General features: G+C 41.0%; 1 protein-coding gene across 1 annotated transcript in view; it reads right to left on the bottom strand.

Moving 5' to 3' along the window:
* LOC306898734 (dynein axonemal heavy chain 7-like) overlaps nt 1–19,150 on the bottom strand; it is a gene marked incomplete at its 5' end in the record, with an annotated part of 97,234 nt that extends 78,084 nt beyond the window's left edge. The window contains 15 exon segments of the mRNA XM_079464476.1: nt 640–920; nt 1,129–1,449; nt 1,500–1,724; nt 1,823–1,901; nt 1,980–2,107; nt 2,206–2,478; nt 3,740–3,886; nt 4,029–4,212; nt 4,325–4,438; nt 4,733–4,858; nt 5,017–5,089; nt 5,409–5,589; nt 7,262–7,352; nt 7,533–7,606; nt 18,839–19,150. Of these exon segments, the coding sequence (XP_079320602.1) occupies nt 640–920; nt 1,129–1,449; nt 1,500–1,724; nt 1,823–1,901; nt 1,980–2,107; nt 2,206–2,478; nt 3,740–3,886; nt 4,029–4,212; nt 4,325–4,438; nt 4,733–4,858; nt 5,017–5,089; nt 5,409–5,589; nt 7,262–7,352; nt 7,533–7,606; nt 18,839–19,150 (2,609 nt within the window).
* Nucleotides 19,151–19,524: the final 374 nt, after the last annotated feature.

The raw sequence follows: 19,524 nt of genomic DNA, 5'->3' as shown, positions 1-19,524 counted from the left end.
CCCCCTGCCCCCCGCAATCTCCGCGCATGGTTTTGGACAAGAGAGACATTGGATCTGAACTAATTGATTCTGAGGAGTCAACAAATCTTTTGATCGGAGTCATTTCAATCTGAACTGAAAATAACTGAATCAATTCAGTGAATCTTGAATATTTGATTCATTTTGCTGAAAAGACTGTCACATTTTGAGTTTTGAATTTATGATAATGTTTTGAGAACCTTGTTTATTTTTTCTCTCAATTTTGTTGGGTTACAGAAACTGAGTCTGTTTAGTTTTCAACAAGTTTATTTTATTATTTCATTTTATACAAAGTATTTGACAGTTGTTTTCAATTGATCTGATTTGTCTGAGTCTTGAGAATAACTTCCTGAAATACAAAACAAAGAGAGTTGATCATAAGCATTGTCATACATTGTATGTTCTGAATGAGTGTTGAAATTTAAATGCTTCAGACAAACTGCTACTGGGAAATTCAATGAACGCAAGATTTCAACCAGTAAAGAAAGTTCTGAGTTTTCACCTACCTGCTGTGTTGCCTCCCTCTCTCCAGTAGTCGTTCCTTACCTTCTGATCAGTGGCCCATATCGAACAATATTGAACCTTATGCAAGTATCAGACCTCACACCTGACACGCGCTACATGAGCCTCATGGTCTGGGTCTCGACAATATGGTCATCCAGCAGCATCTGTATCTCATCAAATGAGGACAGAATGGAGGTCCCGGTTTCACGAGACTTTTTGAGACCGTGTTCCTTGCTGGCTGATTCACTGATGGTTTCAAAGGCGGCGAGATGAGTCTCCAGATTGAGAGGAACAAACTTGCCCACACAGGCGTCCTCTTCTGACGGCCTGAGGGGGGAAACCACTACTGCAGACATGGCATCCCAATGGCGGTCACGGAGACCGGGGTTACACAACACCTGCCGAAACAAATTATCATCAATCAGTAAACCATTTTTTATTTATATTTATTATTATGTAATGCTTTAGCCTCCAGTAAGAGCGTAGTATTGTCAGCTCTGTTTTCAACTCAATTATTCCCAATAAGTAGTCTATACACATACTGATCAAATATTCCATAAAAAGTTTAGTCACCAAAATGAAAATCCTCATATCTCATCAAGGTACCTGCATTAAAGGAATGTGCTCCTTAAAGGCCTCTACTTCTGCCTTCACAGAGGTTGCGATCTGAAGAGTGTTGGGTGAGTCCTGGAAGCTTTTCTCAAGCTTGTACAAAGAACGGCTGTAGTTCCCGACATCAGCTTCTACTTTGTCTGGATTGACAGCTGCGAGTGGGCCGTCCACCCATTCATGGTGCTGCTTTTGAAACTCAGCCGCCATCTCATATAGCCGCAGGTACGGAACCAGACGGTCCTGAACCGTCTTGAGCTGTGGGTACTGAGAGACAGTCCAGCCAAAGGCCTCCTCTTCCTGGTTGAAGCCCCTGATCTGATGGATAAGAAAGTGGGTTTTATGGCCCACTGTGGGGTCTGCCATGCCTTGAGTCCATCCTGGAACTGTCCGGTCTTCTCCTTAATGATCTGACGGTGCTGATTAAAAACTGCCGGCATGCGTGCATGACTCTTGAAGGTCTCGCTGTTCAGCCGGGTATCTGTGAGCGAGAATGTGACATAATCCACCAAGAAACACAACCGGCTATTTGACTCCTGAAGCTTCAATTCCAGCAGAGGCATCTCCTTTGTTTCCACCTTCTCCACATATAACTACAAAACAAATGACAAAGTGACATATAATCACTATACTCAAAATTGTCATAGGAACTAAACAAAGAAGGTTCATAAATACAGCGGATCAGTTTTACCTTAAGCTCCACAAGTTCCTGTGTGTTTGATGGAGTTCTTAGGGCTTTCTTTGATATTTTATCATATTCCTCACACAACCTAGAGATCAATAACAACACACATTACCTGCCTGGAACAACAGGTTACTAAATGTTTTTTAAATGTTCTAAGCCTTACTTCTTATTGAACTCTCGATGATTCTGTAACATGTGATTGACCATTCTCTCCAAAAGACCCTCCGTTCGCTTAACAAGAGCCTGGACCAGCTCATGAGAGTGAACTTCGAACATACCCAAACGCACCACCTGAAACAAAGTTAATGTGTCTCATTCATTTAAGTCTTTATTAGTCTTTTAAGGAAGGGCTTTGTGAATGAGTACAACTGATGTAAAGAACAACGAACCTTGACGGTGCTGTACCGGATCTCATGAGCTAACTGCTGGTAACGGGTCACCTCCATCATCAGCTCATGGAATGAGTGCTGCTCTTGGAGGAACTGGGTCACATCGTCGTCAGCTTGCTGGGACACCAGCGGGGCATACTTATCATAGAGACGAATGTTCACTGAGGGTCTGGTACTTTCTGTACGGATTACCTGCCTGACCTTCTGCTGCTGGGCCTTCAGGATCTCTGGCAGGACAATGGGTTTAAGGGTACTGTGTGTTTTTGGGTCAGGCTGGAATGAGAGAGTATAAATTGTGTAAGTACAGAAGCACAAATGGTATTTTAAAGGTATAATTTAACGCTGACTTCTTTACCATGTTAAACGTGCTGGCTTCTCAAGCTTCACATGGTCAAAAACTAGTTGGACGCATTACCTAGTATTTCTGTGCTTGATACACTCCCCCAAGGTTCATGTAGGTTTCGGAAAGTTTGTTTCCGAACATGAAAGACCCTTACATAAAACAACTTCTCTTAGTCCCTTATTGGGCAATTCTCCCAGAAAAGCATGCCCATGACAAGGCGAATGAAATTACCCGTCCACGCGTCAATTGACAGACAAAAGGAAACCCTGCTTATCATCAAGATTGGCAGCACTGCGTAAAGATTGGTTGCACCTTGGGCCTGCAACTGTAGCTTGTTACTCTTGCGATGAGGTGACGAAGTTGAGGTGTGTTTGTTAATACTCTAAATACTCTTCGAAGACACAAAGTATGCAATACTTGAGAAGTATGAGATTGGCAGAAATTGCGTGTTCAACGAGACCTTTAATAACCAATGTTTAAAGGCTGCTTGATTTAAAGGTCTAGTGTTTGAAATTTTGCAGAATCTAGTGGTGAGGTTGAGAATTGCAACTAACGGCTCACCCATCCATCCCTTTTAAAGCACTAAGATGGTTGCCACAGACTAAGATGTTGTCACATTTTCATTTCTTTGCCAAAGGAGATAACATATTTATGAAACTCGCTCTGTAAAGCAGCTTGTCTGTTTAGGGCTACTGTAGAAACAACATGGCAAATTCCATGCAAAGACAGAAACAGCTTTTTCTAAGGTAATAAAAACATAACGCTTCATTATTTAAGGTCTTTGTACACCTCTGAAGACATAGTTATGTATATTATATTACAATTCTGTTATTAGATCCTCTAAAAAATGACACACAGCTCCTTTAAGATATAACGTTCATGTTGAATTATGTCATAAGAGCTCATTTCAGTATTTAGCTGATATTAAACAGCTGGAGGTAACATTTTTGTCCCAGAAGTGTCATGAAGTATTATGCTTTGTCTTAACATCAGAAACAAGAAATTCTAATATACTAAAAAGTCTATTCAAACTGGGCAGAAAATTCTGAAAGTTATATTTTCATAGTACACCGAATAGTTTTATATATTTCAGATAAATGTTATCCCTCATAATAGGATTGTGAAAATAGCACCTATGAAACACACACAATATTGGCAAGATGTCACACAAAATGTAAAAAATATGTTTACCGTTTCTGAATGCAGCAGCTGCGGCTCCACCCGAGGAATCAGACTTATGGATTTTAGCATCATGTTATAGACATTTACCAGGGCAACTTCAAAGTCTTCAAAATCAGGTACAAATTTAATAGTATTATCGTCCAGATCCAGCAACAGCTTTATGACAAAACCCAGATGATCACAGGTTCTCACAGAAAGCTTCAGTACGGAAAAAGCATGTTACCTTCCAAGTCTTAAGGATTTATGAGGGTGTTAGCCTGTAAAAGATAATAGCATGCAACGATAGAGCAGATCTTACAGGGTCTTCAGCAATGAGTTGTGTGAAATTCTGAATGGATTCAAGTGCCAGGCTTTGAAGCTGGGAGGTCATGAGTGTGGCAACACAGTTGTAAAAAGACCGGAGCCGAGTGACACTGGTGTTGCTGGGGACCAGTTTGCGCTTGATACCAAGATTATAAATTTGCTGCACTTCTGGTATCCACCTGTTTCATTGAAAAGAGACATAGTAACATTGTTTTTGCAGGATGCAGTTTGCTGATCTTGATTGTCTAAGCAAAAGGCAGTAAGCATGTGAAAAGAGTTTTATGTGTTTACCTTCCGAGAAGGACTTCATTGGCACATTTAATCTGTTCATTGACTTGCTGCTGAAAGGCAGAAAGCTCCAGGGACTCATTGTGGAAGTCCTCCACATTAACAAGACGCAACTTTCTAGAGAAGGGACAAGGAAAAGAAGGAATGCAGAAAGGGAACCACAGTGATAAAACTGAAAATCTCACTTTAAATATGATGTAGTTTATTGTAAACAACACTTTGATATTACATACTGTATTTCAAAGCTAAAAACCACAGTGATATTACTGTTGTTTAACCGTGAGAATAAATATGACATTTTTCTAGTTAAACTGTAAATATAAAGAGGATTTTTCAACCAACTGCGAACATCACCTGAAGTTTGCTGAAGGTAAACTGTGAATATCACTGTAAGATTTATTTGGCACTTACTTGTAAGAAATATGCCACAGATTCAATACTGAGAGCATGGTGGGATTGAATGAGTGAAGCTTCTTTCCCATGCTTTTCTGGACTTGAAGAAACAATATTTTCCATGGCTTTGGAATCACTTCCATTCTGCAAGACAATAAAACAAGAAAACGAATTTGTATGTTCAGTAAATCCTTGTACAATTTTGACAAATATGTACAATTACTTACAATGCTTTATGCTATCATTAAAACCGTATGATGGCTTGTGAATTATACCACTTATAGATATTTAGCATGACTCACTCCTGTCTATGCGGGGGAAGATCTTTGGCTTTATCATCTTCTTTCTTTCTGGGGTCCCGTAGCACAAAATCCACTGCAAAGACAGCAGGGGCTTTAACTGATATGACTTAACAGATATCAACAACACATGCAATTTTTGTACTTTGACATGTGAACTGTAATGAGCAGGAAGACAGCAAGAAAGTATAGTGTTTTTATTATGATGTATCTTGTAATAACAAACAACTACAGTAAACAACATTTATCAAAGTTTATTTTTATAGTTATTGAGGGCAACAAGATCAAAATAACATTATTTATATTTGGCCCAAACATCTTAATGCATTAGACCACTTACAATGCATATTTATTTGAAAGCAGACATATCAGCAAAAGAAAAAAGAAGAGAGTACCAATATCCTTTTTGACACTGAGCAGGTAGTCCTCTCTAATCTCATCTGAAAGAGCCTCAATGGTTCCACTCAAATGTTTCAGATTCTCTGGGACTAAATCAAGAACATGCTCCAGCCAGGAGTCCTCCATGGGTGCCACGTCCTCAGTGCCTATTCCATAGTGGATGTAATACTGATATCTCTGCTAGAGGGAAAACAAATTAGAAGTACACACATTTTTGTCAAAAACTCAACAGTAATTCGATCTGGAAGACAAATGGTAATAAAAACGTGTAACAAACAGAGATGGGAGTAAGTCACACATGGGCAAGTCACAAGCAAGTCTCAAGTCTTTACCTTCAAGTCTCAAGCAAGTCCAAGTCATTTTGTGTGACAATCAAGCAAGTCAAGTCAAGTCATAGCTTTGGTCAAGCAAGTCAAGTCAAGTCATACAAAAGTTTCCATTTTTAAACAAGCTATAGACAGTGGTTATGAACTGCACCCCGGGCGAGAACATCTTTTAGCATTAAAAATGTCATAATTGAGCGAATGACACTTAATGACAGTTGTCATAAACATGCATAAAACCTTCATACTCATGACATGTGTGATGTAGCAAATAAATAGCAACGGTTATGTTCGTCATAGAAACTAGCTACAGATTGGAAAATTCTGTTTGCTCATTACGGGACCTTACGTTAACCCAACTGATGGAAATAAATAATAATAACTGAACTTGTAACAGTTTTGTTGCAAAGCACAATATTATGGTGAAATTAGATCTCGTGTTTGTTGACTTAAAACCAAATTTGTTGTATAAGAGTTGTCGGTTCTACCTGCCCTGCGCGGGCCTCGAACCGGCGCCTGTCCGAACGAGAGTCGGGCGCTCTAACCACTAGACTAAACAGAAGTGTCTATCTAGTAATCATAACACAGAGACAATTTGCCAATTCCCCACACAATGAATGAATGATAGATAATAGATCACCGGTTTGCGGCGGCCCAGAGTTTTTTTACTGCTCGTGCCGGTGCCGTTGTCAACGTTTTTGCTAGCATAATAATATAATACTTAGCTAGCTAGACAAGAACATGTTTCACGTTGCCATTTAACGTATTTTAGTCAAATTTCCTTCCTGTTAACTTAAAAGTATAATTGACTCTGTCTGACTTCAACGTTACTTCTGACTAGCCACTATGGTTTAGCTAGCTAAAAAGATTAGGCTGACTTCATAATTTACCTTTCCTTGTGGGATTTGAAGTGTCTGATGAAATTCGACGTGGTGGTGGTTGTGTCAGAAATGTTTGCGCTGCAGACCTTACAAACTGCTGTTCGTTTCTTCTTTGCCTGGTCAGATGTGTAATCCTTATAGCCAAACTTTATTATTTTCGGTGGAGAGCCAAAGGGATCCATGGCATTTAGCCGTAGCCAGTCTCGTTTACTGCAGCTGTCTGTCGCATCACTTGGTAATCAACGGGTTCCCGCGCATGCAACAGCACCCAGTCAGATTTTCTCATCTGTATATGGATTTTCTAAAATCGTAAAGTTAACTCCCCCTCAATATCAGAAATAAACAGAAAATCAAGTCATTTCAAGTCATTTGACTCAAGTCTAAGTCAAGTCTCAAGTCATGAATATCAAGTCAAAGTCAAGTCGAGTCTTTTATGAATGTTCATCAAGCAAGTCTCAAGTCCTAAAATTTGCGACTCGAGTCTAACTCGAGTCAAGTCATGTGACTCGAGTCCCCCATGTCTGGTAACAAACAATTGACAAACCAAACAACCACAACAATCAGATGACATCCCATTCTATCAGCCTGTGCTGTACAGTGTGAAAAGGCATTTGTGGATGATATAGCTAAAAGACAGTCCCTTACCAAAATGTCTTTCTCAGCAGCAGTAGGTGAACCAGAGCTGGATGGGAGGCTTTCTTGTGTGATGGACGAAGTGGAGGCATCGTCACGCTGCCTGAAATGATATTCTCCAGTTAGTGATGATCTGTAACGGGGACTATATTGCATCTAAAAATCAGCTTTCTGCAAATCAAACCCACATAATAATGCTGACAAGAGCACTGCGGAACTTCTCACGCTCCGTGGTGGGATGGAAACTGCCATGGCGCCAAGAAGATACTCCTGCGGTCCTTACAACTTTGGTCCTAGTGTGCTTTGGACCTTGATGATGAGTCTGACGCCATTGCACACCTGCTCCTTGTATGTGTCCTTAAAGGAATTTAAAAAGTATATTTTGACACAGCCATACAGTAGTTTATCTACATGTAAAGATCTTTACATACTGTATAATATATAGAATACTCTTACTATACAGTAGATGTCAAATAAACAATTACAGCATATCTTACTAGACAGTAGCCTATAGAATCATGGGTGTCTACATAACGTTTTCAATGCCTATTTATTTATTAAATGTATAAAACCGAGAGTAAGATATCAAGTAAATCTCAACTATTTAACATTTGATAACCATTTATTATTTTATTTTTCTGATTAAATTATTTTACATATCATTGCATAGAGAAGAGAATAGGGACCTCTAGTGGTTGTGTGCAGATATTTCACAGCCAGAATTCAAGCCAAAATTAGAGCACTTTTTATTCCATTGAATATTTCTCAGTGCGACTTAAAATGCAGGAATATAGATAAATTCAATTAAAATTGACTTGTGCTTTAATGTGTTCAGTTTTCTGTTTCTGAACCATCGCTACACACCTACACACAACACATCTCAAACAGAATGTTTGTGTAAATTCAGAGTTAAAGCCTTACCTGTGTCAAATTAAAAACGATTGTTTGTAAATATTCTTTTAAAGCGACAGCTTCAACTTCCTTGGTTGCAATTTACTTTCCTTGTGTAGACATAAACAGAGAAACACTTTACAAATGTGGTGTTCTATGGAAGAAAGAAAGATAGAGTTTGTACAGTGTAATGCCAGCATTTTAATATTTGGGTGATCTGCCCCTTTAAGATATGGAGAGCAAAAACAAAACATTAGAGTATGATAAGAAAGATGACATATTGAGATAGACAAGCATGGAATGTTTGTAATGAAGGAAAAATGAGAAAGAGAAGTGCAGTTTCATTAACCTCTTGCCGTGGTTGAGTAGCATCAATCAGAGTCAACATTACAGTGCACTGACATCAGACCCCTGCTGCTCTTTCATCAGACCATGATGAGTCTCTCCAGAGGAAATCCATCTCTCTGAGAACATCACACGGTGCATGTGCTGCTTTTTATTTGTGTGCTGGAGTTTTATCACATCTGGTTGATTAAACAGTATGGATGTGAAATTTACAACATATGAAGCATGAATGTTTATAGTGACGATGTTATCTTTTAGTATCATGGTTTTGTGAACTATCTGTAGTGTGGAGCTATATTAGAATATTTACAATTTTATTTTAAACTCTAAACTTTTAAGCAAGCCTGTGATAAAGAAGAGGACATACAAGGAATATAACCATTGAAATAAAGTTTACTCAATGAATGAAGTGAATGGAAAGCTTCACGGTGGGAATTTCGTGGTTTCTGAAATCATATTGCTCTTTTTAGTTATGATCTGTGACAGGTATAATTTGTCAGCAAGAAATAATTTTGATGCTAAGAACCCACACAGTAGGCCTAATTGACATGTTGTTGATCATCTTTCTGTCTCCCCTCTCTATTTATTTTCCATAGACCGATACTTTATTACCCTAAATTACAAACTGTATATTTTTTTCGTGTGGAGGTGACTGCAATGCATAGTCTTTCCACTAGGTGGAGGGCTTTCACAACTGACTCGTTCACAGGAAGATAATTCTGATCAACTCTTATAGTCACTTTATTTCTAAACCGATTTATCTTAATTTCTCTTCTTTCTTTACTTATTGCTTTACCTTTTATGTTATTGCGTTTTTTTACAGTAGGGAATATGTGTTGTGATACTAAAAAGTGTTGTGTACAGTGGCGGCTGGTGAAAAATATTTTAGGTGGGGCTGTTTGTGTGTGTGTGGGCATCTGGGGGGATCCTCCCCCAGAATTTGTTTAATTTCATAGATGTGATTTCCTGCATTCTGGAGCATTTTAGTCCATGTCCCTTGCCTATACCAATAAAAGAACTCAAACCAGTCAATACCAATAGTCTAAAAAGACAATATTAATTGAACTGCCATGTAGAAATCAAGTCTCACAGGTAATGATAATGAACAAGTTACATTGCTCAGTGTCCAGATAGGAAAGAGTGAACAAAAAAAACTAAGCAAGCATAGTTACATTACTATTGAGATCAATATTTTAATAGCAAATGTGTGTGAAATGGGTGTGTGTGACTGAGTGAGTAAGAGAATGACAGCGAGTGTGTGTGTGTGTGTGTTTCAAAGTGAGTGAGTTGGAGAGATAGATGGAGGGTGAGCATAGACCGCGGAACTGGGGGGACCAGGGGGGCCACGGCCCGGGCAACTTTTGTACTCTGACAAACTATTTTATATGAATAAAAGCCTAAATTGTATCTGTGTTTTTACGAGCCAAATAATAGTCACCACACAGCTTCACTCACTCTCACCAACTGCTGCCGATGGTGGTGAGTGAAGTGCCTTTAAAAACAGTGGCGTTCTCCAGGTGCACCTCCAGCTCAAGGTCGATTGAGGCCATAAGATCAATTAGACCCAGGAAAATGACAGGGTTTCTGATGCGTCACTCTCATCGTGACCACGCAAGGAAAGTTCAAAGGCACCACAAAATTTCACGGCATCAATGATCTTTGACAAAATATGCCGATTCCTGTCCACCTCCTCGTTGTGCCTTCTTATGGCAATGCGGTGTCCCTCATCTAGCTGTGTGGCTATGCTAATTCGGCCTAGCATGGCTAGCTTCACAGAGTTGTCCATATGCACTCTTGCCCGTTCATGTTTCTTAATGCGTTCTGACATATGTTTCAGGTCTGTCACCCCTGTCTGTGTCCACGAGCTATCGCAAGCACTTGTTTTAAACAGTAAGCAAGGGAATCAAAAGATTGCATTGGCGTAACCACAGCTAGTAAGCCAAACCTTTCGATCGAACCAACCTCGGGAAAAGGTTCTCTTGTAGGTTTTCTCCTTTTCTCGCGCCTGTTGGGTTATATTCACTTCTGGCTTGTCTGGTCCGAGTTCTTTTACAATTAGTTTTTCCGCTAATGTGCTTCTTTCGAATTGATACAGGTGTAGCGATTTAACTGAATTTGGGGCAAGATTAACTCCCACGACTACATTAATGCTATTCAACGTCGCCGGCGCAGCCATACTGCACTCGCACTCCGCTCTGAGGTAAATGTCCCGTGGTGCACTGCTCTAATCTTGGTACTACGGGCGATATTTTCAGAGCCCCTAAACCTTCAAATTAGACAACGATGATTGGCGAAATATAAACTTTTTTGCGTAGCAACCGGGGAACCATTGGCTTAAATTCCAGCACTGTAGGGCTGAGCGAACTGGAGCCCAGGGAAGACAGCCTATTGGCTACTACTACTACACCAACATCCAAATATCATTCTGGAGAGTTCTAAACACATTCTAGAGTAAAACCATTAATATCATGTAATTAAAACAGATTAGTTTTCAAAATGAGAGATTATTAAAAATTTTTTTTTTTAAATACAAATACAAATAAAAAACTGGCAGGGAGGTCGGCGCCCCAGCGCCCTCTATGGGCGGTTTACCGCACAAAAATCTAACGTTACGTTAGTCTGATAACGTTCGTTTAAGGTGCATGTGTGAAGTTTGTTTCTATACATAGCAATCCTACTGTCTTATCTGTTGACTGTTATTAAATAATAGTTAGTAATAATCACAACATTTGTATGGCCGAGCGGTCTAAGGCGCCAGACTCAAGGTTTCAGACCTTCCTGTGAATCGGGAGTTCTGGTCTCCGAACGGAGGTCTGGTTTCGAATCCCACTTCTGACAGTACTTTATCCTCTAGATCTATCGAGTTGGTTCAAATTTTACTTCATTAGTAGTAAGCCTGTGACAAAAGAAAAGTTGTCGAATTCGTGAAATTAGAAGAAACTCTGAATGTCTAAACGCTAAAAAAAAAAGGTACTGTTAATAGTTTTGAGGTTGGACGATATAAAAACTGTATATTTTTTCCTAAGATCTTTAAGCTAAAAAGTGAAATGTATGTTTTCAAATCAGTGATTCTCTGACGAAATAGTAAAACTTATTTTAATAACTGGTAATTATGTATTTATTGAAAATACACAGCTTTGATTACAAATCCTACATTCATATGTGGTTAACAAAATAAATAATACATAGTAGCCTACACAGTAACAAGTCAGAAGTCTACCACTGTAAGTAATTTAACAGTTATGAAGCTACGAACATCTGGGGGTTCGCCACCGGAATTTCTTTTTTTGGTGGGGGCCTCGCAATATACAATTTATACAAAATACACAATATATTTAATCATAATATGCAAAACTATACACTATTTATTAAAAGAACAGGCTCCTTTTTTTACTGTATTTTGGATTAAATCAATGCAGGCTTGGTGAACAGAAATTACTTTTGAACCATAGTACATCCAAAGGAATAATTCTAGCATTATTTACCAATGTAGTATTTACAAATATGATTGACACTTTGTCATAACAATGTTTGTTCCAAAAGAATGCAAGAAACTAGTTTATTAGATATTAAAAATATAAATTGTGACAAGGATTTTAGGAACTAACTATGGCTATCAATATGTCAATCATAGCTATTTCAAAAGTGAATCCCGCATTTATTTGCTGGTGTGTTTCCCGAAACTTAGCGGCGTGTGTGTGGCCGTTGGCTTTAGCAGCATGAAAAACAAGTTTTATACAATTCTGAATGGATTATATAAGCAAAGAAACAGTCCAACGAGCACTCCCCTTATAATTACTTTAAAGCTGTCAATCATCTTCATCGAGATCTCTAGCACCCCAGAACTAGGCCTAATAATAATTTACGCAAGGAATACAAAAGCCCCGACTTGGAGTTGATAAATATAATGGAAAGATATATAGAGAATATGACCCCTCAAAAAAAAAGAGAAAAGCTTCCTCTTCCCGAACTGCGAGTGGATGTTTATTATTTTCCATTTTTTAGCTGAAGTTAGCCTCACCGGAGGGACACCAATCAAGCAGTCATGTCAACAATGTCCTACTCCGCTTAGCTGTCCTTAGAAGTGGGTGGGGCGTTTAAAATGTAAAGAGACATGACATCGAGCCCATAAACAAGCTTTAAGAAGTGGTTCACTTTCAAAATACATTTTCATGATAATTTACCATCCCCATGTCATCCAAGATGTTTAGGTATTTGTTTCTTTAGTCGAAAAGAAATTAAAGTTTTTGATGAAAACGTTCCAGGATTTTTCTCCATATAATGGACTTCAATGGACTCCAAATGGTTGAAGGTCAAAATTATTCAATGGTTGAATCGTTTAAAGCCCTTTGAAGCTGCACTGAAACTGTAATTTTGACCTTCAACCGTTTGGAATAAGAAATAAAAACATAAACATCTTGGATGACATGGGGGTGAGCAAATTACCATGAAAAATAATTTTGAAAGTGAACTACTCCTTTAATATAAATTATTGTAAATAATGAATTGACGATAAAAAATATATGAGCCTAAGTCTAAATTTGACATCTTATGGGGTCCCTAATGCCTTATGGGGTCCCTGATCCCCCAGCCCGCCTTTAATTTGAGAACTGATTAGAGGTTTCATGTATTTACGGCTTCCCGGAGCTTCTTTCGATTCTGTAGTCTGGCACATTTGGGACATGCTTCATCACGGAAACAGGAGATGTGGAAACAGGCTCTGCAGTCTACAAACCACAATGTACAGGACAACCGTCATTTTATGCAATAAATGAATGGCCAAAAGATCAACTTACTCTGTTATCATCTTACACTGCCTGCTAAATGAAGCATTTCTAAGTAACCCAAGATGGACTGTAAAATTGTTTTAAAATGTCTCAAGAGCAAAGCTGCTGTACTTTAAACTTTTAACATAAATGATGTTTAATTAACAAAGTTCGGGAGGAGCCGTAGCATATAATCAGCCGGCTGGTCCACAATCAGCAATCACCGCTCATACACAATTAGCCATAGCGAGCTCGCTCATAAATAGAGAAACCATCTTACCTGCTCGATCTCCTAAGATTAAGCATCCCTCCTCCACCCCGGCTCCTCTCCCAAACTCACTTTTCTTTTGCAAGAGCCCCGGGGGGTGTGCTCTGGGCTCAAACCGGTTCCGAGCTCGGCGCACTCAGCCTGACCAAGGTGTAGTGTTTCGGGTTTGGATAGATCTGGCGAGCTCGGAGCCCGCTTCCCGGACAGCACGCCAAATACGTGTAGGGGTATCAACAATAATCGTTTATACGAGACTTTTATTTTGATTTTTGACGTGGGCGCTGCCATGGGGTGTGCACAAAAAAGAAGGTGAAGAATGGCGTACGACAAACGTGCTCGCTGAAGACGTCTGTGATGTTCGGGTAGTTTTCGGTTAAAAACATAAGTTTAGACCCGCGAGATGGTAACTTTGAGAATTAGTAGACGTGATTGAGTGAGTTTTGTGTCTTTGTGAGCGAGACCGAGAAAAGCGCTTATTAGCTTGATATTGCTAAGGCTACTCCCGTGTTTCATTTTGTTTTGTCCAGTTTTTGTTTTATTGTTTCAAACGAACTTAAAATACTAGGGACGCGCGATAATGTCCGATGAAGCGAGTGTGAGTCTCCGATGGTGCGTTCGTCGTTGAAGTGCGGTCTGAGCCAGCTCGGATTGTGGCCTTGTAGGATCGAGCTGACGTCGTCAGGATCTCGAGGGCAATCGCTGGGGAGGAAAATTGAGCTAAGATACCCTGCCATCTGTGGGACATCATTCAGCGCCTCATCCTGGAATTAAAGTGGTGATGTACACTATTTACATTTTGTGCTACACTTCGGTAAGCAGAATTCCTTTTTCCTCTCGTGAACTGGACTGAGTATATCACAATTCATTGGACCGTGAGCAAACTTGTGACAAGAGGATTCAAATACGTTCCGACTCACGCATGGTGGTGAACTGTCTTTGAGAGCTCACGTTTAAAAAGAGGAATATTACTTTTTGTTCATTATTCTCAATGTTGATGCGAATTGATATTTGAATTCATTGAACTGATTATTTTTGAACTGTATTAAAAGACTAAAAAGCATTGGGTGGGGGGACCCAGCTCCTGTTGCTCACTCAGTCTTCCTTTAATAAGTGTTTATTATAACCCCCACAAGGCGGTGACATCACCCCGACGCCACATATGCATAACCTTCATAACCAAGCTCTTGCTTTATTATCCCTATCAACATCACTGTTATCTGCGCAGGTGAACTCGTGAATTATTTTAACTTATTTAACTTAGTTAAAGACCAAACTACAGTTGCGCGTCTGAACTCAGCTGCTGCATTCAGCGTAAGCCGAACAAGTGTTGCTGCAAAGAGTCCGATTTTATTCGTCATGTGAGGAGAGTAAAGTGCTGACTGACAAGATAATGGAGGCTTTTTTGTCCAAGAACATGCAGTAGAACCTAAGCACTGTCATCAAAGGCCAGTAAAGTTTAAAATGTATTTTTGTTCTAATTTCCAAAGTCTGTGCTTTGCCATTTATTTAACATATGTCATGATTCTGCCACGTCATGTCATGTTTATCTTGGTCCAGTGGCACGATCATGACACAACCTCATGTTTAATGTGGAGAGAGGCAATTATTGTTTATTTGGCTTGCCATATGCTCTCTCTCCGGTCTCGTCTCTGTTCCTGTCCTCTTGTTAAATCTATTGCTTGTTAATTAGGTCATGCCCTACACCTGTTCCCCTCTTGATTTGGTCCCTTACTTAATGCCCTTGTGTCTTCTGTCTTGTGCTGGTACATTGTGGTTGTTGGGTGAGTTCCTGTGTCTAGTCTAGTCTAGTCGTGATGGTAATAGTTGTTGTAATGAGTTTATTTTTAGTCTAGTTATTCATGCTATTGTATCCATCCCTGTTTTATTATGTTACCCCCTCGTGGGTCTTTGTTTTGTCATTTATATTAAATATCATTTAACCACTTACCCGCTGTCTGCACCTGGGTCCTCTTTCTGTCTCTCACCACCATGACGTTTTTCGTTCGTATTCCTTATTTAACAAACTTTGTTCGTATCATTACCTTCGTTTCTTTATTTATTACACAATGTGTGCCGTGATTATTCGTTTTTGTTAATAGCCTATCAGCAACTTATCCTGCGCACCAAAATATTTTTACATTCACTATAAGGGGAAGAAAACACATCAGTTCTCTTTAAGCAGACAATGGCTTTAATTTTCCTTATCATTGCCTACATTTAATAACTGTGATAAGTATTCAAATGATATTGTTTAATATAAGCAAATGTCATTATACTTTTGTAGTTTGTGTGTTTTCATTTAGAAAGATCTTGAACCCACTATTGATTCAAGTGTCATGATCCTGCCTCTCCTTGTCTTGGTTTTCGAGTCTTGTGGCAGGATCATGTCAGTCCCATGTGTTTTGTGTGGAGAAAGAGCATTGTTTTGGTTTGAGAAGCCATGCTCTCTCTCCGGTGTCACGTCCTTTAGTCCCGCCCCCTTGTTTCCCCGGTTAGCGGTCCATTAGTGTTAGTCTTGTCTCCAGCCCTGGTCCATCTTTCCCTTAGTGTTTCAGTCCCCTCACCTGCCTCGTGCAATCCTCCTGTTAGCTTTCCCTTAGTGTTTCATCCATGTCACCTGCCGCCACTCTCCCTGTATCATCAGTCCTTGTTAGTGTTTCCCTGTATCAAGCCCCGGTTTCCCTCTGTCTCTTGTCGGTTCATTTTGCATTTTGCACACTTACCCTTCGTCTGTCTGGATTACCTGTGTTCCTGTTCCCTGGACTCAAGTTTGTGGACTTTGTTTGTTTTTCTTAAAACCTTGTTTGTTTTGTTCCCCTTGTGGGAAGTTTTAGTTTTCAGTCTTGTTTGTGTTCATGTTTTCCCCATCGAGGGTCTTTGTTTTGGATTAAAGTCTTGTTGTTCGACACATGTCTGCCTGCGCTTGGGTTCTGTCCACAACCATAACATCAAGCAATTGCCGTTCCTGAAGTGCCACTAATTCAAAACTCAAAGTAAAATTTGTCATGCACACGACTGCATCTTCGACCACCCACAGCAAACCACCCACGGTGTCACCAGTACTAGTCACCAGTACACTTCTATTAAATCCTTTTAGACTCACGAGAGCTCAAGATCAGCCTGCAACAGGTTTATGTTCCCTCTATCATCACCCATCTCTTTTTGATAGGGATTGACCCAAGGTGCATCACAATCCAGATTAAAGCAATTAGATTATGGCACTCTGTCATAAGGAAGAATCTTGAGCTATGGATTAGGGATATGATTCTTCTCTGTACATGTTAGGTTTTGGTTAAATGCTATATATAGAACAGAATTAAGGCACTGATCTTCTTTGACAGGCCTAAGCCTGTGTTGATGGCAGAGATTATACGATGAAAAATGCGATTATTACAGAGGTTATATCTGTACACTTATTGAAAGGTTTGAGGCGCTTATCTTTCCAGTTGCCTTAGTAAAACAGCCTATTAAACAGGAGAGGCCAGTAAAGTTATGAATCTGTGATATGACAACGATCATGCCAAAGCATCTAGACACAAAGTTTTTGTACCCATAACTGCGTTCAAATTATATATGAAGACAACATTACACCATCATCCACTGCAACAACTTGACATATTGATTATACAGGACAAGAGTCTGTATGTATCTCACAATATTGAAATCTAGAATTAAGGGAAAGTAAACAGGCGGATAATTTCTCAGTAAGGACAAATAAACAGCATATTAGCTTGCCAAATGTGTCACGAAATGGCTTGGACAGAACCCAGATGCAGGCAGACGAGGGGTTAGATAAAAATTAATTTTATTTAAATGTTAACAAAACTAGAAAAACAAACACTTCCCTCGATGGGGACAAAACGTGGTCTACAGGGAAAAACTATATAAATCCACAAACTTAGAAACAGGTAATCCAAAACACGACGTCCAAAGAACAGCAAGACATCCAGTGATCACAAACATTAGACAATCGATAATGCACCGACACTGAACAGAGAGAAACTGAGACTATATAAAGGGAGACACTAACGAGGAGCGATTACATGGGGAGAGTGGTGACAGGTGATTGGAATGAAACCATAACGAGAGTGAAACAACTAACCAGGTGATGGGAATAAAATCCTAACGAAGGTGAAACACAAAACAGACGATGGGAATGACACCCTAATGAAATTACAGGAGATAGGAGGGTGGGGCTGAGAGACATGACAGGAAGACACGTGGCATCAAGTAAAAACATAAAGCCACATGTCTCCACACATAACACAACAGAAACCCGAAAGACGTGGCAATGTCATGACTCTGCCCATGGAGCTAGAAAGCTCGAGACAGGAAGGACAGAGTCCTAACATTTCCCCCGCCCCCAGAAACGCCCCATGGCGTCTCAAGGGAGAAACTTCAGCGGGCCACAACACAAAAGCACAAAGACAAACACCACAAACACAACACAGAACAAACTAAAGAGAACATAAGGGAGGCATTGAAGGGGTTCGGGTGGGTCAACAAAAACAACAAACATGGGAGGGGGGGTGGGGGAATGGGAGACCAAACCTTGGGGACACCAGAAAAGGGTGGGACAGGTTGAGGAGACTTGAAACAACCGGACGAGACCGGCAGGGACTTGAAACAACCGGATGAGACCGGCGGGGACTTGAAACAACCGGACGAGACCGGCAGGGACTTGAAACAACCGGACGAGACCGGCAGGGACTTGAAAGGGTTAGGGAGAGGTGTGTGTCCAAGGGGAAAAAAAGCTTGAGGTGATGCCGGCCGGAGAACTGGCTGAGGCACTGGCTGGAAGGCCGCCTGTGGAAGGGAAGGTCTGGATGCCTGCGGAAGGGCAGGTCCGGACGCCTGCTGAAGGGCAGGTCAGGCCGCCTGCGGAAGGGCAGGTCCGGCCGCCTGCGGAAGGGCAGGTCCGGCCGCCTGCTGAAAATCAGGTCCGGCCGCCTGCGGAAGGGCAGGTCCCGATGCCTGCGGAAGGGCAGGTCTGGCAGCCTGAGGAAGGGCAGGTCCGGCCGCCTGCGGATGGGCAGGTCTGGAAGCCTGCTGGATCGACCACTGGAAGGCTGGCTGTGAAACCGGCAGGAGAGCCGGCTGGGCTGGTTTACGTGCCCCCCTCCGTTGCCTCTTCCTCTTCTGCCGAGCCAATTGCCTGGTAGTCGGCTGGAGGAAGGAGGTAAAGGACGGGGCTGGCTCCGCGTTGGAGGCCTCCGAAGAGGACCCCCAGGACTCTCTCCTCCCACGCTTGCCCTGAAGACTGGTAGGTGGTGGAGAGGCTGCAGGGTCCGAGGCTGATGGTGCGATGGTGGTCACGACCCCAAGCTCCAGGGTGTGATCCTCAGAGATGGGGCCCAACGATGTCGTAGAGCTGAGGCGTGCAGAGACCCTGGGCAGATCCCGATCACTAATCCGCTGAACAAGATCCGTGAAGCCCAGGTGTCTCAGCAACTTCATCTCCTCCTGGGAGAGCGGCTCTGCAAGGCAGCTGTTGAAGATCACCTTCAACTCCTCCTCCGTAAAGCAGCCTCGCTTTGCAGTTGCCAAGAACTTGTCAGCGAAGTCCCAAATGTACCAGTCTCCTTGGCGGAGGCCAAAGAGGAGGTACGCCTCACTTGCACGGGCCGTCATGTCCGTAATTCCTGCTGGGTTCAAACTGGGTCGGTGCATTCTGTCACGAAATGGCTTGGACAGAACCCAGATGCAGGCAGACGAGGAGTTAGATAAAACAAATTTTATTTAAATGTGAACAAAACTAGAAAAACAAACACTTCCCTCTACAGGGAAAAACTATATAAATCCACAAACTTAGAAACAGGTAATCCAAAACACGACGTCCAAAGAACAGCAAGACATCCAGTGATCACAAACATTAGACAATCGATAATGCACCGACACTGAACAGAGAGAAACTGAGACTATATAAAGGGAGACACTAACGAGGAGCGATTACATGGGGAGAGTGGTGACAGGTGATTGGAATGAAACCATAACGAGAGTGAAAC

This window comes from Barbatula barbatula, assembly GCF_947034865.1.
Source record: "Barbatula barbatula genome assembly, chromosome: 9".
In the NCBI taxonomy this organism is placed as follows: domain Eukaryota; kingdom Metazoa; phylum Chordata; class Actinopteri; order Cypriniformes; family Nemacheilidae; genus Barbatula; species Barbatula barbatula.
This window is presented reverse-complemented; position numbering and strand designations above follow the sequence as displayed.